General features: G+C 41.2%; 1 protein-coding gene across 2 annotated transcripts in view; it reads left to right on the forward strand.

The window, feature by feature from the left end:
- Positions 1-7,288: 7,288 nt before the first annotated feature.
- ldlrap1b (low density lipoprotein receptor adaptor protein 1b) overlaps positions 7,289-21,735 on the forward strand; it is a 36,151-nt gene continuing 21,704 nt past the window's right edge. The window contains exon 1 of one of the 2 annotated variants that reach the window (XM_066717312.1): positions 7,289-7,495. In XM_066717312.1, coding sequence (XP_066573409.1) covers positions 7,411-7,495 — 85 coding nt within the window. In that variant the 5' untranslated portion in view covers positions 7,289-7,410. The remainder of the gene's footprint in view (positions 7,496-21,735) is intronic. The other variant, XM_066717311.1, reaches the window with a different exon arrangement.

The following is a 21,735-nucleotide window of genomic DNA, read 5'->3' on the forward strand; positions in this document are numbered from 1 at the left end:
CTGTGCTGGCAGAGGAATAGCACAGTTCTCCTACAACCATCTATCAAAAGGATTGCACTAGGCACGGAGGTCCAGGACCAAAGTCTACACCATATTGGAGACCGCTTGATCATTATGAACTGTGGTGTCTCTGTATTTGCCTGCTGTCCTAATGCTTTTTTTATGTAGTGTAAATCTACAGTGTCTACAAAGTATTTGCATGCATAATGTATGTACTTTTTTTTTTTTTTTTGTAGTGCCTGAATAGCTTATGGTTTCATATTTTTTTTTTTTTTAGAAACTTAGTTGACAAACAAGGGATTTATATGGCAGGGAACTGGAGCTAAGAAAAAAGTTTAACTTGTATTAATTTAAATGGCGTGCATCATTTGTGAGAAGCTTCATCCATTGCAGCACAATTAAGTTTGTTCCTACCACTAGGGGGCATTGATTTCACTTACACTGAAAACTGACAACAGTTTCTTGCCTGGACTCTAATTGTGTGTTATAAATTATTTAGCTTAAATTATTCTCTTAATTTTAGTGTTTCAGTGCCTAATATTGAGAAGCATTATTTTTCACCAGTAATGGAAGGCATGGCGGCGCTTGTATATTAGGTAGACATGTGCCGCGCTCACGTGGTTATAAATCCTTTCAGGGCTCATTATACAATTTCAGTGACTAATTGAAAGAAAAAAATAGAATCCGAACTGTTGCATGTACATATGCATATTGTTACCAAGGTAACTCCATGCCCAATGTTTTTCACGTGTCTCACAGCATGAACTGTATTCATGCGATCTGAAGCTGATATCCATTCTTGCACACTGTCCAGGAATATAGTGTTATATTTCTGTTCGTCACTACTTTTTCTGGGGGTTCTTAAGATCTCATCAACTTATTCCATGCCTGAACTGGATATCCATATCGCATTTGTCTTAAGAACCACTTGTCTTTTCGTGGAAAAGGACTATTTAGATGGAAACATTTTTGAGATGTTTGTGAAATGTGCGTGTGAAACTTGTATGCATTGTCTGGTTTTCCACACGGGCGTGAGACTGGAAATTGTCTGCAAAGTGTATTCACAAGGAGACGTAGCTGCTTTGGGCTGTATTCTAGCCAGGTCGGCTTTAATTTAGCCTGAGTTTTAGTGCTGCTGCATCACTGGGGCCCTGCAGTGTCTGTGAGAGCCACTCTACTCTTCCCTCCAATGCCTTGGCTGTATTTCTAGAACGTGCACTTTAGTTTTATTTTGTTTGGTTTTGAAATGGCAAATTCCACTTTAAAATGTTTGAAATTATTTTAAAAATCACACTTTTCATCACTGCTTTAGTATTGCAAGTAATGGAATAGACCGTTGTAGCCAGTGTATGCTAGTTTTAATGGGATAGAATTTTCTCTGCAACTAGATTACATATAATGGGCCCTGTGAAAAATATCCTGCATCTGTAAGTTTCCTCACAGAACTGGTGCCAGTGATTGTATTGTCTCCCACTATACTGATTTACATCTAGAAATGTATTCAAGCAGTTATTCTTGCTTTGAATCTGCTTTTTCTGAGTCTACAAATGTAAGTCCCTGTCTTGTTGACCTTATTTCATGAAGTATTGCCATTCCCTTATCTTATCATGTTTAGGATCAGCTCTTGGTCTTGGGAAATATATTTGAAATCCCAGGAGAATATTGAGTATATCCGTTAAGGCAGCATTTTTAAATTTAATTTTAGAAATCACGTAAATTTTACGGGAAGGAGTGGGACTGACATCTGTTAATTACAAGTCACTGTTTGAACATTCACGTTATGTAGTGCCCTGTGTTTTAAATTCAATATTTTATTCCTGTAGCAAGTTTATCATTTTCACTTTTTTTTTTTCTCCTCTCCCTGTGAGTCCTATTAACTTAGTTGTTGCTTACAGTAAGCAATATTGTATTTGCTGGAAACCAACGCACCATGTGCTCTGAAATCTCTCTTCCACCATTTAATTTCATTTAAGATTAATAGATTTGACATTAAAAGTGAATGACAGTGTGCCCGGCAGTAAAAAGAAGATATGTGGAATATCAATGATAATTAATGTATCTTTGTTAAGTTTCTTTGTAGTTTCTTAAACATTACAATCAACATTCAACAGTCATCAATTGGGTGGAAGAAATTATCTTTACAAGTAAGCCTTATGGATGTTTAAGATCAAGGTGAGCTGTTCAACTTAAAGTACTTGACTGTTGAATGATGAACAAGAAGAATCAACTTGACATTGAATACGCAGTTTCACTATGTGTTGGTTGAAAGCACAGTGCATTGGAATTCATTTAGTTCTTCCTTTCTGGGAAAAAAAAACCTCTCACACTGTTCTCTTCTAAGCAAACGTTAGAGTAAACATAAAGTGCAGAAAAGCAGGTTCAGATGAGTTCTCATGTATTGACAGGCCCTGCACTGCAATATGTGACAACTGGACCATTCACAAGTGTGCTTATATCTGTAGCTTTTGAAGAATATATGGTGCAGGGTTTTCTATTCAGGGGAAAACCACCACTTTTGGTTTGACCCCCCGCGCAGCCTCTGTAACCTAATTGGCTGCTGATCCGTGCAATACTAAACAATAGGACCAGGGGGAAAAATCAATCTGTTACATGAAGCCCAGTCCCGAAACAGGTTAAAGCACTTAAGCAGACCTACCACTTCTCTTCATGCAGCCTCTCCTGCAGCAACAAACTTGAGTGCAGTTTTTTTTTTTAATTCTCTTATTGTTGGGTACTTTTTTAATAAACAGGAAAAAAGTGATAATTTAACATTGTGTATTTTTGTACCCTCTCTGTACTTGAAAATTGTATTTTCACACACACACACAGTACTTTGTAAACCTGACCCCATGGTAATTTAATCATGAATGACCAGACCATTACTTGGTTACTTGTTTTCTACCCACCATCTCTTTAAAGGCCACAACAGTGTGGGAGCCAATTCAATTTTGCAATGCATTGACTACATTCAAAGACAACGCATGAGATTGGTTCTGTCCTTAAATAACTCCTGGTGTGAGATAACCATTGTCATATGACTCACTGCCAACCAGGAAACAAAAAATATTTCAAGATATATTTGTAAAAACAGTGGAAAAAAGTTAAGATAATCCCTTGGAGCCTCAAGAAAAATTAACTCAGGTTCCTTGACAGCTAATCCCAGTAGGAATAACCAGTTATTTAGCAGTAGATTTGATTTCATAGTTAAATAATTGGTGTAGACACCTTTAAATATTTCAGCCTTGAAAGCCATTTTTTGTCTGCCAGTGTGATGATACAATTTTAATTGGCTTAGTTTCCCCTTTTTTTTAAATTGCAGGCTGCAGAGCTTTGTATAAATATTTGCCCATTCCTCAGTATTTGAAGTCACACTAACTTCCCAGTTCCTTCATTGGTAATTTGAAGGCTTGGGATTTGTTTTGAAACAGCCCGAGTTATTTAAGGTTCACTGAAAATCCTTAACAAAGCTACAATTCGACACCTCACTATTGTTTTGTACCCAGTCCACATTGCATTTCTGAAATAGAGGAAGTAGGTTTTCTGTTTGTATGAAATCCTCTTAGGAGCACGTGTTTCTCCACAATGGAACTGGAGACCATAGGCACACATTCCACACACACCACCCGTCCTGGGAGAATAAAATGTAAATCAACTCATAGTTTTTAAACGGGACAGCTATGGAGTTGGGGCTCCAGCTGTGAACGGTGGAAGGAAAGACCCCACCAACCAATGAGGAGTGTCCGGATATTGCTCCTGTGGAGATCCACTGTGACCAAGCTTAGCGACCGCGAACCGAGCGTGAACCGGAAAGACGGGAGAGTGTTGAGCACAAATAACAAGATCATCCCGATTGGGTAAGCTCTGGGATGAAATGGTCAACACAGATGGTGGTAATATAGGAATCCCAATAAAGAACACTGGGAAAGCTAAACTGAGGTTTACCAGTTAGTGATACGATAATCTCATAAAAAAATAAATATGTTGCATTATGTGGAGATATTGGAATCCTTAATAACCATATAATAGTCTTTATACTCTGGTGGATTACAGTGCTTTTGGGCAATGCTTATATAAAAATATGCTGACATTTCAATGAAATTCCACAGGACTAGATAGCACAGGAACAAGTACAGACCCATCACATAGAGATGAAGGGATGAATGTGTAGTGGGTCACCTGCTTCCTCAGCACCACGTCCCTGTAGGAATGTCAGACAGATGGATTTTCCGAATGCCTTTCACCCTTGCTGTCAGCCCAGAGGAATGTTGACAAAGCAGAGGAGGGTGGTGACAATGGGCAGCATGGAGCTGTGATGACTAGCGGGTTCTGTGTGTGGTATGTGGAAAACCCACATAGTTTGCTCAATTCAGCAAATCAAATTTACAGTGCTAGGCTTTGCGTCAGATGTTTGCAACTCGCAACCTGTTATTGTCCAGGCCAAGGGGTGAGTCACAACTTCTACCTGCCCTACATGATCAAAATTCTTCACTTGTAATTTAAATCAATTCTCTATTTGTCTTCTTTAAAATGCACAGCTGAAAGGCCTATCAACAGAAGTGACAGGACTGCTATTTTACGCTTTGGTTGGAAATGACCAAAACTGAGGATGTGCAGTAGGTTAAATCAAGAAATTACAGCAACAATTAAAGTTTGTTCCATGTATTGAAATGCTTTCGGTCAGCTGAAGTGTGATAAGAGCAATGGGATGAGAGGAGCCAGCTGATAGCACGACACCTGGACCAGAAAACACAGAAGTGTCCACATCCTTATTCTTGCATGGGAGGCCTGTGAGAAGACTGCATCTGTTTAAATAGAGACAAGAAATCGCACAGGAAGAAGGAAAAAATGTTCCTTCCATTTGTTTTGAATCTCATGTGCAATGGCAGACTGTTGAGCTTCACACGAATAAAGATCAGAGAACATTCATTATGTTTCAGAATGTTGTTTAAGAGCTTTTCATTGCAATTCTGGTAACTTCCTCTATTAGAGTTTTTTTTTCTCTTTGTGTATGTGCACTCTCTGTGTGGGACAGATCAGTGGATTGCACATTTCTCTGCCCATGGTGTAGGAGATGTTTATGAATGTTTGGGGTTGTTATGGATAATTTATGCTTGAGAAAAGTATCACAGTTGCCTATGCAATTATCCAGCCCTGGGAAGGTCTGAAGCAGCAGACTGAAAGAACCCATGATACGTGGTTGTGGGTGAGCAATTCTCTAATTTCTTTCTTTTTTCACCAGCCTTGCCTGTGAAACAAATGTCACTGACAATTCAAAAGCCACTCTCTTTAAACCTCTTGAATAGAAGCAAGAGGCAGCAACAAAGTTGAAGCAATGTAAAAACTGTCCTTTTTTATTCTTTACCCGAGTCCTTTTGGAATATGTAGAACAGAAAAGGCAATTAGAGAGCAGGAAGTGAACTGCATCCCTTGCTGTGTTTAGAAACGTCTTCTTCTTCTCATTGCTCATTTGCCTGAACCTTCAAAGCTGGCTCCTCACTAATGCACACTTGCCTTGAAGATACTGGCGGCCTCTGCTCGGCACCAGCACAGCCCATGCCACGCACTATTACATAAATGACGGGCCCCTGAGTCCTGATGGTGTGTGACGGTCTACTGCCGAGGAGGTGACCGGCTTTTAAAAACATTCAGGCCCATTTCTGATGTGCTGTCAAGACGCCCGAGCGCGGCAGAAAGCACCTCTGAAGTCGCCTGTCCCTTTTCAGATTGGGCAGTGAGTGTGTAGTTTGCTTCGACAGCTGCTGCACTAGTGATCTTAATTCTTCCACTTCACCATGAAAGGTTTACCATGTTTCTTATGTGTATGTGTATGTGTGTGCATTTATATTGACAGGGTAGATTTGTATTTATTGTATATATTAAAAAAGATCAATCAAAGATGAATTTGAGTCTAGGCAGCTTTGATCTGTTTTTTGCATCTTCAAAACACTTGTTTGTTTTTATAAATATATTTAGTCTTCAGCTTGGTGGATAAGCTTCATCTGCTAGTAAAATACAGGTTTGCGATGTGTGTAAGCTCTGATGTAGACATGTCAATAAAGGCAAGCAGAAAAAAAAATGAAGCACTCTGTGAACCCCCTGTTGTGCCTACACCCTCCTGTCTTTTCTTTCTTTTCTCCAGGAATCAGGCTTTCATATATCCTCACCATCATCACATATTCCCCAAGCCTTCTGGCAGCTTCAAAAGACTTCCTTTGGTGGTTCAGACAGTTGTGTTTTCCTTTGAAAATAAAACAGCACCTCAGAAGATGAGTGTATGGTGATGGCTGACAGAACCTCAGTAATCATTGCAAACTAAGAGCTTATTATTATTATTATTATTATTATTATTATTATTATTATTATTGATTTGCATTTGGTTTGTATTTTTAGCTAAAGAATGTCGATTTAGTGCAATTCATCATATATTCGTGCTTTTCCTGCTTCTCTTTCACTGGAACAGTAGGACAGTTGTACATAAATATCATAAGGCTGTATTTCAAAATGCACACACCAGTTTTGCATTCATTGTATGCGCGCATTGAGGTTAGCTTAATGACGTGTCTTTTTTTGTTGTATCTGTATCAGGAGGTGTGAGACGAGGGTATTCAGCTTCTAATGATGCATTAATCGCCCTGGCTGTCAACTAGTTTATTTAAGTTTGCATATAGTACAAAATGTCTTGCAATGCGGTTATGAAAGATGAGGCATATTCAACACGACACTTCTGAACCCAAAGTCGCTCTGTCTTGAAAAAAAGACTTGATTTGTCCCTTCTCCACATAAAACTAATTTTCAACACAAATCGCGTAGGTCCTTTAAAGGGGAGTCGACGCAGTTGCTTGGCATGTCCCACAATATTTGAACATTTCCGCTGTCATTTATTTTTTAGCTAGATTTCATGTAAATGTCACTTCTGCACCTGAACGCTGCACGTTGACAGCTCCCAGTTTCTCTGCCTGCCTCAGTTCACATGTTGTTACTGTAAATAGCAACTGATACACAAGTTATGAGGGTTATACAATCAGGTATATTGTTACAAGACAGAGGATCAGGGGCGGGTTACGTGTATAAACAGATCTTAAAGAATAAGCCACCATTCACAGTTTCACTAGCTTTTTTATTATAGGGGTGTAAAATATTGGCATGTATTGTTTAATAATTACATTCACTTATTAGAACTTTGAAAGGCACCACGTCGACGTCACGCATTCTTATCCGGGCGATTTGCATAAGCGACCCCGCCCCTTTGCGCGACACGTGATAATGCCCCCGCCTCGGCGCTGCTTGAGAAAAAGGGAAAAGTTTGGGGAGAGAGACTTTACCACCGCGGAGAGCACACCGAGCTGCGGCGGGACAGACGCGGGGCTTGTCGGGCTCTTTTCCTCCCCGTTTTGTGTGGATTGAAACAGCATGGATGCCTTGAAGTCTGCCGGCAGGGCCATCATACGGAGTCCGAGTCTCGCCAAACAGTCATGGGGTGTGGGCAAGCACAAAAGTAAGTGCAAAGCCAGTGGAGCTCCCATCGCGGCGGTACGAGCTCGCTTTCCTGCCGGGGGAGGCCGGGCCGGGTCAGGCCGGGTCAGGCCGGGTGGATGAGGCGGCTCCGGTGTTTCCCCGGTCTGGAGTCGAGCTGGGTTACAATGTTACAAGCCGCCGGGCTTCTCTGTCAATTTGTAACCTTTTCAAATGTGAAGCCTCTTCGGTTGCCATGCTGGTTTGATTGAACTACTGCACTTCATATGTTCAGCAAAGGGTGCCAGCGCTGCTGTTCGCCAGTGTAAATGCCAATGGCTTCATGCCTGGAGTTTAAACCCCCTTTTGTAGCGAATTGCTTTTGGCGCTGCCGGTGTGGTGTGGGCACTGGCAGCCCGGTGTCCGTTTACCGAGGGACGGGGTCGAGATGGTAGCCTGCTCGCATCTAGTAACCCGACATAAACCGGCTCTTGTGTATGTATTGCGCTATTTTTCATTGAGATTGGTAATCTTTACCGTCAACTTTCTGGATACCGTGTAGTATGGGGGGGGACGACAAAATATTGATCGTTTAGCAAAGTTTGTTCTCTTCCTTTTATTGGATTTCAGTATGTGTTCTGGCTTGTTTAAAGGTTGAATCTGCAATCCGTTGTGAAGCAAATCATTACCCTTCAAGCTTGACCAGAAACCACGCAGTACACATTTTGGGAAAGACCGATGTTTTCCCCGCTTATGTTAGATGTGGATACTATACATCTTACCTTCAGTATCCTCCTCCCCCATGGCCGCTTTGTTATACCACAGGCTTCTGAAAATAATCTAATATTCTTCTCCGAAATCTGTCTCAGTCGTGGAAACGGACCAGGAGAGAGAGCAACAAACGAGGACAATCTTGGGGCGTGAAATGTGATTTCCAGAGATGGCAAATGTCTGGATTGGAAAACGCTCAAGCCGGTAATGGGTGGATAGAGGTGCATGTGTGGAATAAAAAAGCCGGACGTGTACGTCTAACTCCTCAGTCCTAAATGCAAAGGTTTTCCAGAAGGTAGTTACTGAAGTCACTGCATAAACGCAAATGTTGCGAGGAGCCGCCATTTATTTTCCAGTATAGAAATCAGTTTGTGTGTGTGGCAGTGCATGGGAGTTGGAGATGTCAGGATCCCTTGAAGTTGGTCGAAGACTAGCAACTCCATAATAAGGAGCAACTAACAATGTAATGCATAAGGCTGTTGCTTTCTCTTAACCAACCCGAAGCGTTGTTACATTTGTTTAATGGACTTAAAATGCATTCACACATCCCCACCAAAAGGTGAGGGCCAAGTCCCCTCTATAACTGGTTGCAAGTCTCTTGGCACAGGGAGGCTCGCACGCTTTACACAAGTCCCACTGTTAACAAGGAGTGGTGCCTTGTGTTCTTGCGCACTGTGGGAAACCATCACCACTGTGGTTTGGCTCAGTCCAGATTCTCGGCTGACCCCAGTGCCACATGCTAATTCGCATTCCTGGAACTGCTTCTACACCTTTCCATGACAACGCACAGTAAATGGGGTCATTTTGTTTAGTGTGTCTGGCTTCTTGCTTGGCAATTACCCATTGTCATGAACTTTGCTTAATGAACATTTAGTTTTTGACCTGACTGGAGAATGGTGTACAGGGCCTTGCTGAACATGAAAGGCAACCCCAGTTGTAGTTAAAGTGAAGGGTACAGCAGCAGGCATGTGGATGGGCCACAGGTCATAAGGAAAAGGTGGCACTCTTTTCTGGGACTGTTGGTTCTTGCTTTAGTCTCCTCTGCTCCCACATACACACTGTTGCACTGGCTTATATTATCAAGACTGTCATAAACACTGACATGGAGCTCCTCAGTGCTTTCAGTTTGCCCTTACAGGAAGTGCTTAGTAAACCTGAGCTGTACTGCACTGCACTGCACAGTGCTATGGGCTGAATTGTTTCTCTTTCAACTTTTCATAAAGGAGTTCACTTTTACGGTGATGGCTTGCTAGGGAGGAGGTGATGGCACTACACTTCTAACTCATTGGTTTCCTGTTTTGTGATGTCTTGCAGTCTGTGTGAATGGGACACTAGCTGACCAATAAGTTAGTTGTTGATGTATTTTTTTAAATGGTACGCATGTATTGGTTTCTAGGGTAGTATTGGTATGGTGTTATTTCAATATGTAAAATGATGTTTGAGATACCCTTTTAGAAAGTTCTCCTACAGTAAAGACTTTTTTTTTTAAATAAAATGTTAGTTCTCACTGGGCCACTGTTTACAGCATGGCAGACATGATGGAGAAGCAGTTTTCTGCACTGTAGTCTGAAACTCGTTACCACTAGCAGCTGACAGCTTTCATATTTCTGCATCGTAACCTTGTTTTAGATCTGTTTGTCTGCCTTAGCCATCCCTGTTCCTTTGTGGTAATGGTGCATTGTTAGTAAACTGAAAATTGAGACTAAAGACTGTCACAGTCGCCCACAAACTTAATTTCCTTGTCATCAAAGCAGCACAACTGTGTCAATCGATTTACATTATACAGATTGTTTTAAAATGTATTATGGTGTAGTAAAGTCTAAACTGATTTAATAGTCTTGCATTTTAGTCCACTTATTGTAAGTCATATAGCTGTAAAATGTTGGTTTAAAAAGGTTTGGAGCTTGAATTACAACACTAATCCTAAATGGTAATTTCTTGCTTCAGATTTTGAAAGGGGACTTTTGTAGGGAGCAGTAAGCACTTGTTTTCTCCATATCTGACTACTTCGTGTTCACAGAGCATGCCTCTGCATGTACAATAAAAATAATCAAGCTCTCTGTTGCTGCTGTGGAGCGATGGTATCGAAAGTGTCTTCACGATCAGAAGCTAACATTCTTGATGCATGAGCATTTTTAGCAAACAATTTTTGGGTTCCTTAAATGTATAGATTATAAATTCTTATCAATTCTTTGGAAGACTTTTAATTAATGCATATAATTTAGTAAAGGTTGCAAAGTAAAAGGAAGACCTTATGATTGTTTGCAGCTTCAATGGTCTTTGTGTTTAACTGACCCCCACCCTCCCTTCAGCTCCTCGGGTCTAAAGAGTGCATAGTGGAAAGTACAGATGGGATCGGTTCGTTCTAATAACGCATCCAGTAATACTCCTTGAGGCACTCATTTTCTGAAAGGAGAAGGGTCCTTCCTGATAAATCCATGACGCTTTAAGCTATTTACAGCCACTTGAGGCAAAGCTTAATGGGATTTGTAAAGTTAGAGTTTGCGGCCTGTTCTGTGTGGTTGTAGGCCCAGGCTTTGACATTATTTATGATTTGTCTCTCTTCTGAAGCATTTGGGTGATGTGGCATTGAATTTAAAAACTATTAGATACAGTAATGTAATCTGCAACATTACTTCAGGAGAAATCTCTATTAAAATCCCTGCTATTCTCTACATAAAAAAAGTTGGCAATAAACTGATGGTAGAAACGCTTAAAGGTGATCTATAGATACCTATATCAGTAATGCTGTTCCTTTCAGGGCTGCTTATCCTTATCTGGTCTTTGATTACATTATTTTTGGCATAGGCTTTTATTGTCCAGTTATTGCATACAATAAACATCAGTGTAAACTTTAAGCTGCTGTTTTTTGGGGGAAACTTATAAAAGTGAGCAGAATAAAGGACTATCAAAATAACTCTTGTCCTGATTGCTGTTGAAGCTACTATCGGGGTCCACAGCAGTGTCTGTATTGTGGGATGTGTTCAAATGTATACATGCACAGGTGGTGATGACTGAAGGCAGAACAATTGGCATCCCTGTCTCTCCATAGTTAAACCGCATTCACTGGCATGGACAGTTATTTATTTCAAACTTTAACTTAGTAGCTAAGATTCTTATCTGCCGTGAATCCATTTCTACGGGGAGCTAAAATTAGTCTGTAATTAAGGCAGAGCAAATGCAGATAATATAGTGGATTAGACCGCATTCATTGTTACTCGGTCATAAACTTGACATGGTGTGATGCACAGTTAAATCTCTTGCTTACAGTGTTGCATACTGTTGCTATGCATAGTGCAGTCTTGGGTTTGTGCATCTGTCTTTGAATTCTCTTAGCTTTAAAATATTGTACAGTGTAATTACTATATATATACAGTACCTTGAAGTTAATTTGTTGTAATGGGGGTGGAGTATGCAAATCTGAATTCCTAAATCAATTTACTGTTAATGTTGACAACACACTTGAGGGCTGTAGGATTTTTCCCTGGTTTAAGGCTTCCTTCCTCTTTCAATACACCAGGCATCTGATGCTCCTGTTTACTCCTGGGGTGGGGGGCACAGTACAGTTTGAACCGTAGCTCAGCCCAGTTCCAACAGGTCTCTGTAGTACACAGTACACAGTACACCGTGCTCAGTCCAGACTGAGAGTCACAGTGCACATTGGATGTGATGTAATGTAATACAAAAATAAAATCTCAAACTTCCAAAAAAGGAGAGGCTTATTGTTGGGGATTTGCAGTGTATCTTTAATGATGTCCAGCCCAGCTGTGGGGCTTTACATGGAGGAGGAGTAAAAGCCACAATAAGATGGCGCAGTGCAGCCCCCGTGAGCCCTGTGTGTGCAGTGCTGTCTTCCACCTGTCGAGTAAATTACTGGCAATGCGATGTCCTGGTTAATCCGTAAGTAATCCTGCTTGTGTGCAAGTGGAGAGACGCCTGAACAAGAAAAACAACAGGGTATCGTGGCAACAGCTGGCCCCTGACATGCCAGCAGCAATCGGCCTTGCAGTACCAGGCTGTGCCCTGTGCGGAAAGAGAAAGGGATAGAACAGCAGGCCTGTGTCTTCAGAGAGGATAGGTGTGCTGTTCCATCAATAACTCTCTATATTCTGCCCCACAACAGAAGGCATTCTGGGCAGCTATGTCTCTTGTCCAGCACCCTTGATTTTTGATGCTGTGGATTCAGTTGGATGCTGGCTTAGAATAATTGGCGTTCACTGAACTCGCGGTGAAAGCTGAAAATAAGGCTTCAATTGTTACGTTGCAGAAAAAAAAACAATTGCTTCAGGACATTAAAGCATTGGCAAAAGTGGTGTTTTTCTATACTGAGCCTTTTAGTTTGTACAGTTCAAGACTTCCTTAATCTGCTGAAATGTTCTCCCCTCCCCAATTACTGACTTCAGCTCCAATGAAGAGAGTAGGAAGAAATAAAGGTCAACCAAACTGCACATCCTGAACTTGCTTCTGAAAGCTATCCGTCTGACCCCAGGTCAAAACCACCACCTAGTAAATGGCATGAGCTTGTGAATGCTGTCAGCCCCCCTACTTTTAGTACTCGGTTCTGTTTAATGTCCAGTATGGGCGTTAAATGACAGGAAGCATAACCCCAGACACTGAGTACAATGATAATTGGAAATGCTGGAATTTCTCCCTTGCTGGTCAAAAGTGCTGGGCTCCTTTTCAAAGGGAAGGACATGCACGTCTGACTTGCTGGGGAGCCGTGAAACATCCTGTAGGAAAGCTAGTGTTTGTACACAACAGAGTACATCTATGGGTTCCTCATGAGGAACCATTTCACAATGCAGTACGGGCCTTTCAGATGTGTTTGGGTTAAGCACAGGAAACTTTGCAGTCACAGAGAGCAAGTGCTGCATCCATGATTCATGATTGTGCTGCTTGGGAAACGGAGTGCAGTTGTTCTGATATTGACTTGCACTAAGCTTTTTTTCTCTTGGAGGCGCAAATCTTCAAAGTGTCCCAATTGCGCATCTGCCCTTTTACAAACGTATTGATCGGTTTGCTTTTCTCTGAGTCTCCTACAAGATCCCAGGTTCATCTCTAAAAGGCAGTCTGTTATTTAAATGTATATGTTTGTAAAGGCCTCATTAACGGTACCTGATGACCCTCACAGCCTATTCTTCCCTTGGATTAAGAGGCATCCGCCTTCACAATGGACACCTATGAAATTTGGGAACATGGCCCCAAAACTATTTTGAGAGTTGTCTTCTGTGTGCTGAAGTCAAAACTGAGAACATCTGCATTCACACTGACTGGCAGGGGGAATACATAAAAAACTGGGCCATGCCTTGTAGAAGTGATGGGCATTTCTACACAGTGTTTCATGTACAGTAATAGGATTTTGGCAGTGATGCTGTGCTTCAGTTGAGATTATATTGAAAAATGTGGGCCTTGGCACTCTGGCAGACCGTGGGTTCAGGATTAGCTGTATCTTTAACAGATTCCCTCTCTGTAAACCATCGCTGCACTCACCGAGTTCTGTACACAAGACAATCTGACTGTGGTAAGTGTAGAACAGTATCTTGTCTGCAGAAGACATTAAAGTTGGAAGCTTTTGAACCATCTGGTTTCCGTCTACTTCAAAAGCATCGTTTGGGTGTAAACTGAAAGGGAGGTCCGGTGCATGGTTATAGTTCTGGAATGGTGGGGAAAAAACAAAACAAATTCCTAAGAATGTTTAGAGCCCGGAGTGTCCGCTCAAAGTGTCAGTTACTAGAAGTGGCTAGTATTAATCCCTTATAATGTGAGGCTGTTACTGGGATAACTTGGGCCGGTTTGTGAGACACCTGTTTCAAATTAGTGTTGGAGACAGTTTTCCTGCATGTGGATTTTGGCTGTCCTGCAAGCTAGTACCAAGAAGCTCTTGTTTAGAAACTGGTGTTTATTTACAGACGAGAGCCAAGATTGTCATGCCTGGATCTTAAGAAGCCTAGTGAGGCCTATTGAGAACAGTCTGCTCTCGATTGGTTGCCAGCAAATTTAAACTAGCACCATTGACTCTCGCTATAGGCTAGATCTCGAAATTTGACGCCTACATTTACATACAGCCCACATACATTGATAAGATTGAACAGTGTACCCTATGTGGGCATTCATACTGACTGACTGTTTGTTTTATTGTCCAGGAGCATACTTATTCACACAACCCATATTTAAGTGGAACTAATGTAGTTACAGCATTTCTTTGAAAAAATTGTGATATGGTCAAAAGGACAAGTGCATGGAAACTTTGGCATAATTTAATGATGACTTTAAGTGAATCAAAGAATACCTTGGGATTGCAAAACAAACTAAAGTCATAGTTCAAACTTTTCTTTTTTGGGGGGTGGAAATCTATAAACTGGACTCTCGCATACCGTTTATCTTGGATCTCCTTTTCAATGGCTGTGGAGAATCGCAAAATGTAATGGGGTTTGTGAAGCCTTTTGCTACATTCTGATGGTACATCTCAAAAGACATTATCTGACTTCTCGGAAGAAAGCGTGGTAATAAAGGAACAAATTCCTCAACATTTATTTATAAATGTGTTTATTTACTCTTCTGAAGATTCCAGCCTGGCTTTACATAACCAGACCACTACCGTATTTGGGGAAATATCTGTGGATTATCGAGCCGCTCTGTATTCATGTTCCAGTTTTTATGAGGCAGGAAATGATTATCCTGGCAATGCAGAGGTCCGATTGTCTGCAGGACATTCACAAGCTGCCTAATCCAATATTTATCTCGATTGTAATGCATATTTAATGCAAGAAAGCATGCTAATCTTGAAACTTTGCTTGCTGGAGGTGCTGTGATGTACAGTTTTTCAGGCATTCTTCCTAAACACGGGGGGCTTTTGATTTTCGTAGATGAAGACTGGATAAAAATTGTCCCCCTCGGCTGTCCGGTATTGTCTGTGTAGCAGTGTTGATTTGTATATTCTCTATCAGCTGAACACAGTTCCCAAGTTTCATTCTTGCTTAATGTGTCACTCAGTTTCGAGCTCTGCAAATCTGCATTTTTTTCAGTGTAGTGATAAAGGACTGTGTGTGTTCCACAAATCTGAATAAACTATAACTGCCTTCAACTAGAGCCTTTTGATGTTTGCTCCTAGTTTCTGCTTTCTGAATTAATTTTCCAGATGTGCATGAACACTGAGGAATTGGTGATGGTTACTTGCTGCAAACGTGATTTGCATCTGTGGGTTGGTGTTTCACTTTTTCTTCCCTGTACCTCCTAGACGGGTGTAAATCTTCTCCTGCTGGGACTGCACGATGCACTGCGGAGCAAAGAGGCCTTGATTTTATTTTGGATTTTGACTCACTGTCCTGTATCTAGCAAACATACACCCCCTCACATGAAGTCATATATGTGTAAATATCTTACTGCTCTTGTTTCCTCACAGGGGACTGTAGCCATTGTTTGATATCCTTGGAACTCCTCAAAATGGAGCCTTGAATTTCTGTTCTGCAGCAACATGGAGAACTACAGACTAGAGGTTGTAAAGGGATGGAAAAGGGTGTCAAGTCCTGGTTCTGTGTATATAACACCACATCATTCTCATGTTAACATGCACTCTCCACCTAAAAGTGCAGTTCAGCAGGCAAACTGACAGCTCTTAAACTAGGTAACCACGCTCCTTGAGTCCAGGAATAGATCGGTTTATTTAGACTGTGGTAAAATATTTGTTTACATCATATCCTTAATTTAACTTCCCCAGTTTCTACTGACGTTAAATCGTTTTTTGGGGAGTGGTAAATGGTAAGGTTCTTAATTGTATGCCTAAGTTTAAAAATAAATTACTTATTTCAAATGGGCTTTTAGTTGAAGATAGGGTGTCTGGTGAGAAACTTGCCTTTACATTCAGTACTAGAGTTTTTATGCAGCTGGAATTTAATTTACACCAGCAGGGTTTGTAATCTGGGCATTTGAGGAGAGCGGTGGGGGAGCCTCAGATCTCCACCCTGTGATCCAGGCTGGGGTCGAACAGCCTCCCTGCAGAAACAAATTTAAGAAAGTAGACTTGCTGCTTTAATCTTCCTCCTGGTTGCATGGTGGGTGGGGGAGACAGAGATGGGACTGAGAGGCAGGCACTAACACTGGATTTCAGCGGTGGAGAATTCAACCAGGGCTCTCTGACCCATGCATTTGCACTCTGTGGGACAGGTACTGGGCTATAGATAAAGGCAGCATGCAATGGTAGGCATAATGAGGACTTCAGCTCCTCTGCTCTCCTCTAGACTTCGACCCCGTTCACACTGATTAGGCCACCTCAAATTTAGTCCTACTTATTTTAGAGACCCCGTTCACATTTGCGGTTTTAGGAGGCCTAAGTGCATTCACATATGTGGGCGAAAAAGGAGGCCTAAACTAAACGCATGCCGAGAATTAAACAAATCTAATGTCATGTGCAATTGGTTTGAGCAGGTCTGCTTACAGGTGTATGCGATGTATTTATAATCACAACTTATTATTGAAAAAAAATAAAAATAATATATATATATATATATATATATATATATATATATATATATATATATATATATATATATATATATATATATAATATATTCTGTTCTATATTTTCTTTGAAAGTAATCTTAACCCTTTGCAGCCGACGCTTTCTAATATAATTAAAAAATTGCTGGATCAATGGGGAATTGAATTTTATGTATTTCCATTTTCAAATGTCTGTCTTCGGTTCTGCAAGTCTAAAAGTGCTATTATACTATTCACCCGAAAATTAAGCACATTTAGTAGGACATCTACATTAAATCGCAAGAAATTGTATGCATTAGTTATCAATAGCCTATTGAGATTTATGTTCTGAAAATGTCTATTGTATACACACACGACATATAATATCTTATAGTAGTAGTTCTTCAGAAGTGTCTGTCTCTTTGGTGCTGTTTGCTGCAGGTTGATGTGTCCAATGCAATCCAAGCTGCTGCTCAGTGTTTCTTCTCAGAGTTCCTTGGAAAAACGTGCAACCTTTTCTCTGGACTCAACTGTGTTAGTCATTTTTAAAGTCTGATGTTTGCATTTTTATTTTCCTTTTAACTTGGTCGGGTGAGAGATTTGATACCCATTGAAAGAAGCCTTCTGTGTTCGCTTCTATAGTTATATCCTCGGACAGCAGCGCTATCTTCCATCCATTAAACCGTGCTTTAATTTCTGCATCATCCCAGTTGTTTCCTCCAAAGCTGGCAATTGTAATTGTACTGCTCAGCTCAATATAATTGCATTTCGGTTTGGATCGTAAACCGCTGGTCTCATTTTAAAATGCATTGATTTGAATGGAAACCTGCTTCGGTTAAATTTAATATAGTTTTAATGCAAAATTTGGATAAGTGAATAAAGTTACCTGGTCCCATTCACAATTTCACAATGCAATTTTCAGGTGTAAAATGCATACTGTTACATTTCAGGCTTCAATCATACGTAGTACGAAAACAAATAGCAAGTTTACCGCTACACACACTTATTTTAATTGACCAAGTAGTTTGAACCGTTTACATTGTAACTCTTTAATTACTAATTACTAAACCTATATTTTTTTTTTATATAAATAAAGACATGAGCTAGCGAAATGTATCTGTACAGTTAAGGCAATAGATCGATATGACATTTAAACAATATAGAGAAAATACTGTTTGTCTTATGAAGACATGTAAGCTTTTTTTGGTGCCTGTGTTTACTTGGCAGGAAGCGGCGTCTCCTTTGAATCGGGCACACAAGTCTCTAGGTGTGGTGCTTGAGCTGCATCATGCACTGACACTTTCCACCAGCCCAGGGCCCGCCGCATTCATATTCACATTTAGGTCCCATTTTGTCTGCCTCAAAAGATGTAGGCCTGGTCAAAAAGCTGGACTAGTTTTCACCTGGCCCAGGGCCACCTTAAAACTATGACCCCCTTCACATACGAGTTAAGGCGGCCCTGGGCCGGCCTAAATGTCAATTGTGAACGTGAACTGGGTCATAGCAAGGTAATCCACAGTGTAGCTCAGACTTGTAAATCTATCTACCTTCTCATTCTGCCCATTCTACCAAAGTCAGCCTCAGGTGGTAAGTCAGAAACTAGTCATTACCTATCTAAAGTTGAGTTCACTTTGAAACTATAAAATGAGTCTATGTGCAGTCAATGCCCTCCGGTTCAGATATGAAGATTTCCTTCCTTAATCTGTGGTAAATCAGACTTCTGGAACTATGCAGCCTGTGCCGAAGAACTGGATAGAATGGGGGGATAGGAATTTCCATGTGGTGATTACAGGGTTAATTGTGGGTTTCTGCCTGATGCAGTTCAAAGGCTTTCAGTGTGGAAAATTAAACCCAGGCTTAGATGTGAATAAAAGCCGGTCTCCAGTGAGCGCTCTCTGCAATCCCTTATCAATGAGGATTGTGTTTCACTGATTGGCCAGCACTCTGCAAGCTGGACTGCTTGGTGCAGAGGAGATGCATATGCAGGAGGTAAAACCTTGTAAAATACCCACTGGGTTTGGGTTCTGTTTTTTATACCTTAAATTCTGCAGTTTTACTAGAGAATAAATGCGGTAAAGCCATGATGTTACTGCACATGTGTGATCATATGTGCTGCAGTGGTGGTGTTGCAGTGGGTTAATGTGTGGCAATGCTACCAATGACAGTCCAAGAGTTTTTCCCATATGACTGGTATACCCATTAGAGGGAATTGTTTGAGTCGCAAGGGAAAGCTATTTATAGAGGAGTGCATTTTAAAGCCATTCATGGATGATCACTTATTGATCTGTGCTGTACTGTGGGAAGTTCATGGTGTTCTTTTAGGTCTGTAATTTGTCGCAACATTCAAGTGGTTTAAACCAGTACATTTATAACTTAATTCTTGTTTAAAGGTTGACTTCTCTTCTGATTGTGTGCATTACGATTACAGATTATTTTTCCGAAACCCGGTGGCTGTGCTTAGTGTAGTACATGTGAAAGTGTGCTGCAGGCCGTGGGACTTGAAACCAGCTTTATTCTTAAAATAAGTGTGTAGTTTAGTGTTACGCGGTCTAGCTGTGTGTCGCTGGGGCTGACCTGCCCCTGGTTAATGTGAATCCAGGAAGAACCAGGATTCCACCAGAGCCATGTGACTGCCTGGGTCTCGGTATCCCCCTTGCCTCTGTCCACTAGTCTTCTAATCTGATCCTCTCAAAACGCAGGCCCTGAACTTGGTGTTACATAGGAATAACAGTGTTTGTGCCGAGCTGTTGGGGCTGCTGTGAGCTGGAGTTTAGTGTGTAAATGGCAAGGGTTTACAGAATGAAATCTGATCCAGCTGTTGTGCTTTGCTAACAAGATCCTTAACAGGATTTAAAACTGAATCCAGAAAAGGGTATTCTTTCCTTAATTCTAACATTGTATAGGTGGTATTTATTTTATTTTATTTTTTAATTTTAGGTCTGGGCTTTATTGAAATCCACAGATTTTCTAATGTGAAAATAAAATAAAATAAAATCATTCTTCAGGGTAGAAATTGCAGCAGTCTAATGGCAACCTGCAGGGCTGTTGTGTTTTATTCTATGATCTTTTATGCTCATAGTTGTGACTTAGTTACTGATCTATAATATTGCAATGATTGTGTGATTAAAATGTCACTAGAAAACAAAGCCCCTCTGTGATGGCTAAATCCCTTTTTAAGAACTTGAGATGCATGATTTACTAGAATGTTTCTGATGTGCTGTTAGGGAGCAACGATCTGTAGCCTCAAAATAAGTGACGCAATTAGTGGTATATAGCCCTGGAACAAACTTAACTCTTCCTTTTGGGTGTGGCTGACTGCACACACATGGCATGTTTGACCATGGGAACGGACTGACAGGAAGCAATAGTAAGCTTGCTAAGACTCTGCTGATTCTGAAATCATGCTTTTGTCAGTGGGTAGTCACTTTTTGATGTGAGGTTCAAACACAAATGCAAGATGGCAGTGGAAACTTAACTGCAAAATTTAATTCACCCTGAGATATGGAGTAGAGATACTGAAGCAAGGAACACGGAGAGCTAGGAATGAATCAAAACATGGTTAGTAGGGTTTGCTTCTTTTGCAGCACGGTGTCTGGGTGTGGGGCAGTGGTGTTCAACTTCCATAGTGAGGGTCTGTTACCAGGACTTTCAAGGGTCACACAATTTCCATAAACTGTCAGTCATTAATCGGTCCCTCACTGGAGAAGGGGGACATACACAAAGTGTTTCCACATGTTTAACTGGAGAACTGAAAGATTGAAACCCTAACTAGAGAAGGAAGCCTTTCACACTGCTTGGACTGGGCTGCAATGGGGAGGTGTTCAGTAATCACTTCCCCTGTCTGTTTGCATTTCTTTGGTTAGGAATTAAGCCTGTTTAATGTACAGGTTACACTTAGTCATTTATACTTCTGCTGTTGAGCAAAGCACAGGTCCTCCAAGAAGTCAATATTGCAAACGGGGGGGAAAAAAAAAAAAAAGGTATTTTTTAGTGACTCGATGTACTGACATCTCATCCCAATGAAGCTCCAATTAATTAATTAATTTCTCTTAATTTTGACATCAATATTGAAATACTTATTTTGTTTCTTGTAAACAAAAGGACCTATTTTTTATAAACTGAATGTACTTGAGTATTCAAAACTGGTTATTTTGGGGCCGAGTGGGATGTCGCTAGGTTGCCTGGCCTGGGACGATGGCTGTTCTTCAGATTTGACTGGGCTGCAGTGGCCGTGCCAGGCTCTGGAGTGCCACGCTGTAAAAGAGCCATTGTGTTTTGTTATGTGGGTGGAAGAGAGCCTGTCTTTATGATGCAGGGTTGCTCTCAGGCAATTGTGGTGAGGGATGGGATGGGGAGGCAATGTCAGGAATACATTGTGATGAGAGCTTCTGCCATCTGAACTCTAGGGTAAACCAGTCACTGAAGCTGAGGCTGAATAAACGCTCTGCCTTCTGGAGTTTCTGCGGTTTTCCCGTGTAAAACTCAAACCTCTCTCCTCTCCCCGCAGTGTGCATCTTTTGAAACACGGTTTTCGCGACTCTTGTAACAAGATTGTGTTCCAGTACTCCAGACTCCTCTGCTTTTGGCACTTGTAGAGGAGTTGCGGTCCTCTGCTTTTGTAACTCGAGATTAAAGGTTCCCTCTGAGCAAGGCTCCATCAAAACCTGAATAATCGGAGGCAGCAGCCGCTAAATCCCCTTTTTACATTCCGACAGGATTATCGTGGACCCGATGGCTTTATAGGGTCTCCATGGTTACCAGTCTCTGCCCGCACTGCTCATTACCACAGACACCTGCACAGCATGCAGGACTGGTCTAGTTGTGGTGTGATTTTCAGGGTTGAAGCGATGAGAGCCTGGGCCTCCACAGTACCTCCAGAGATTTGGGAATTGAGTAGCACTGACTCCAACTAGACCTTGTCTAATCCTGAGATTGTCAGTCTTCATTTTCTTGTACTCAAGAATAACCGATCAAGAACCCCAAATACAATCTGCTCATCACTGTAATGACTGGCACATAAGTCATATCCCCCCCCTT

The sequence above is a fragment of the Amia ocellicauda genome, chromosome 11, assembly GCF_036373705.1.
Source record: "Amia ocellicauda isolate fAmiCal2 chromosome 11, fAmiCal2.hap1, whole genome shotgun sequence".
In the NCBI taxonomy this organism is placed as follows: Eukaryota; Metazoa; Chordata; class Actinopteri; order Amiiformes; family Amiidae; genus Amia; species Amia ocellicauda.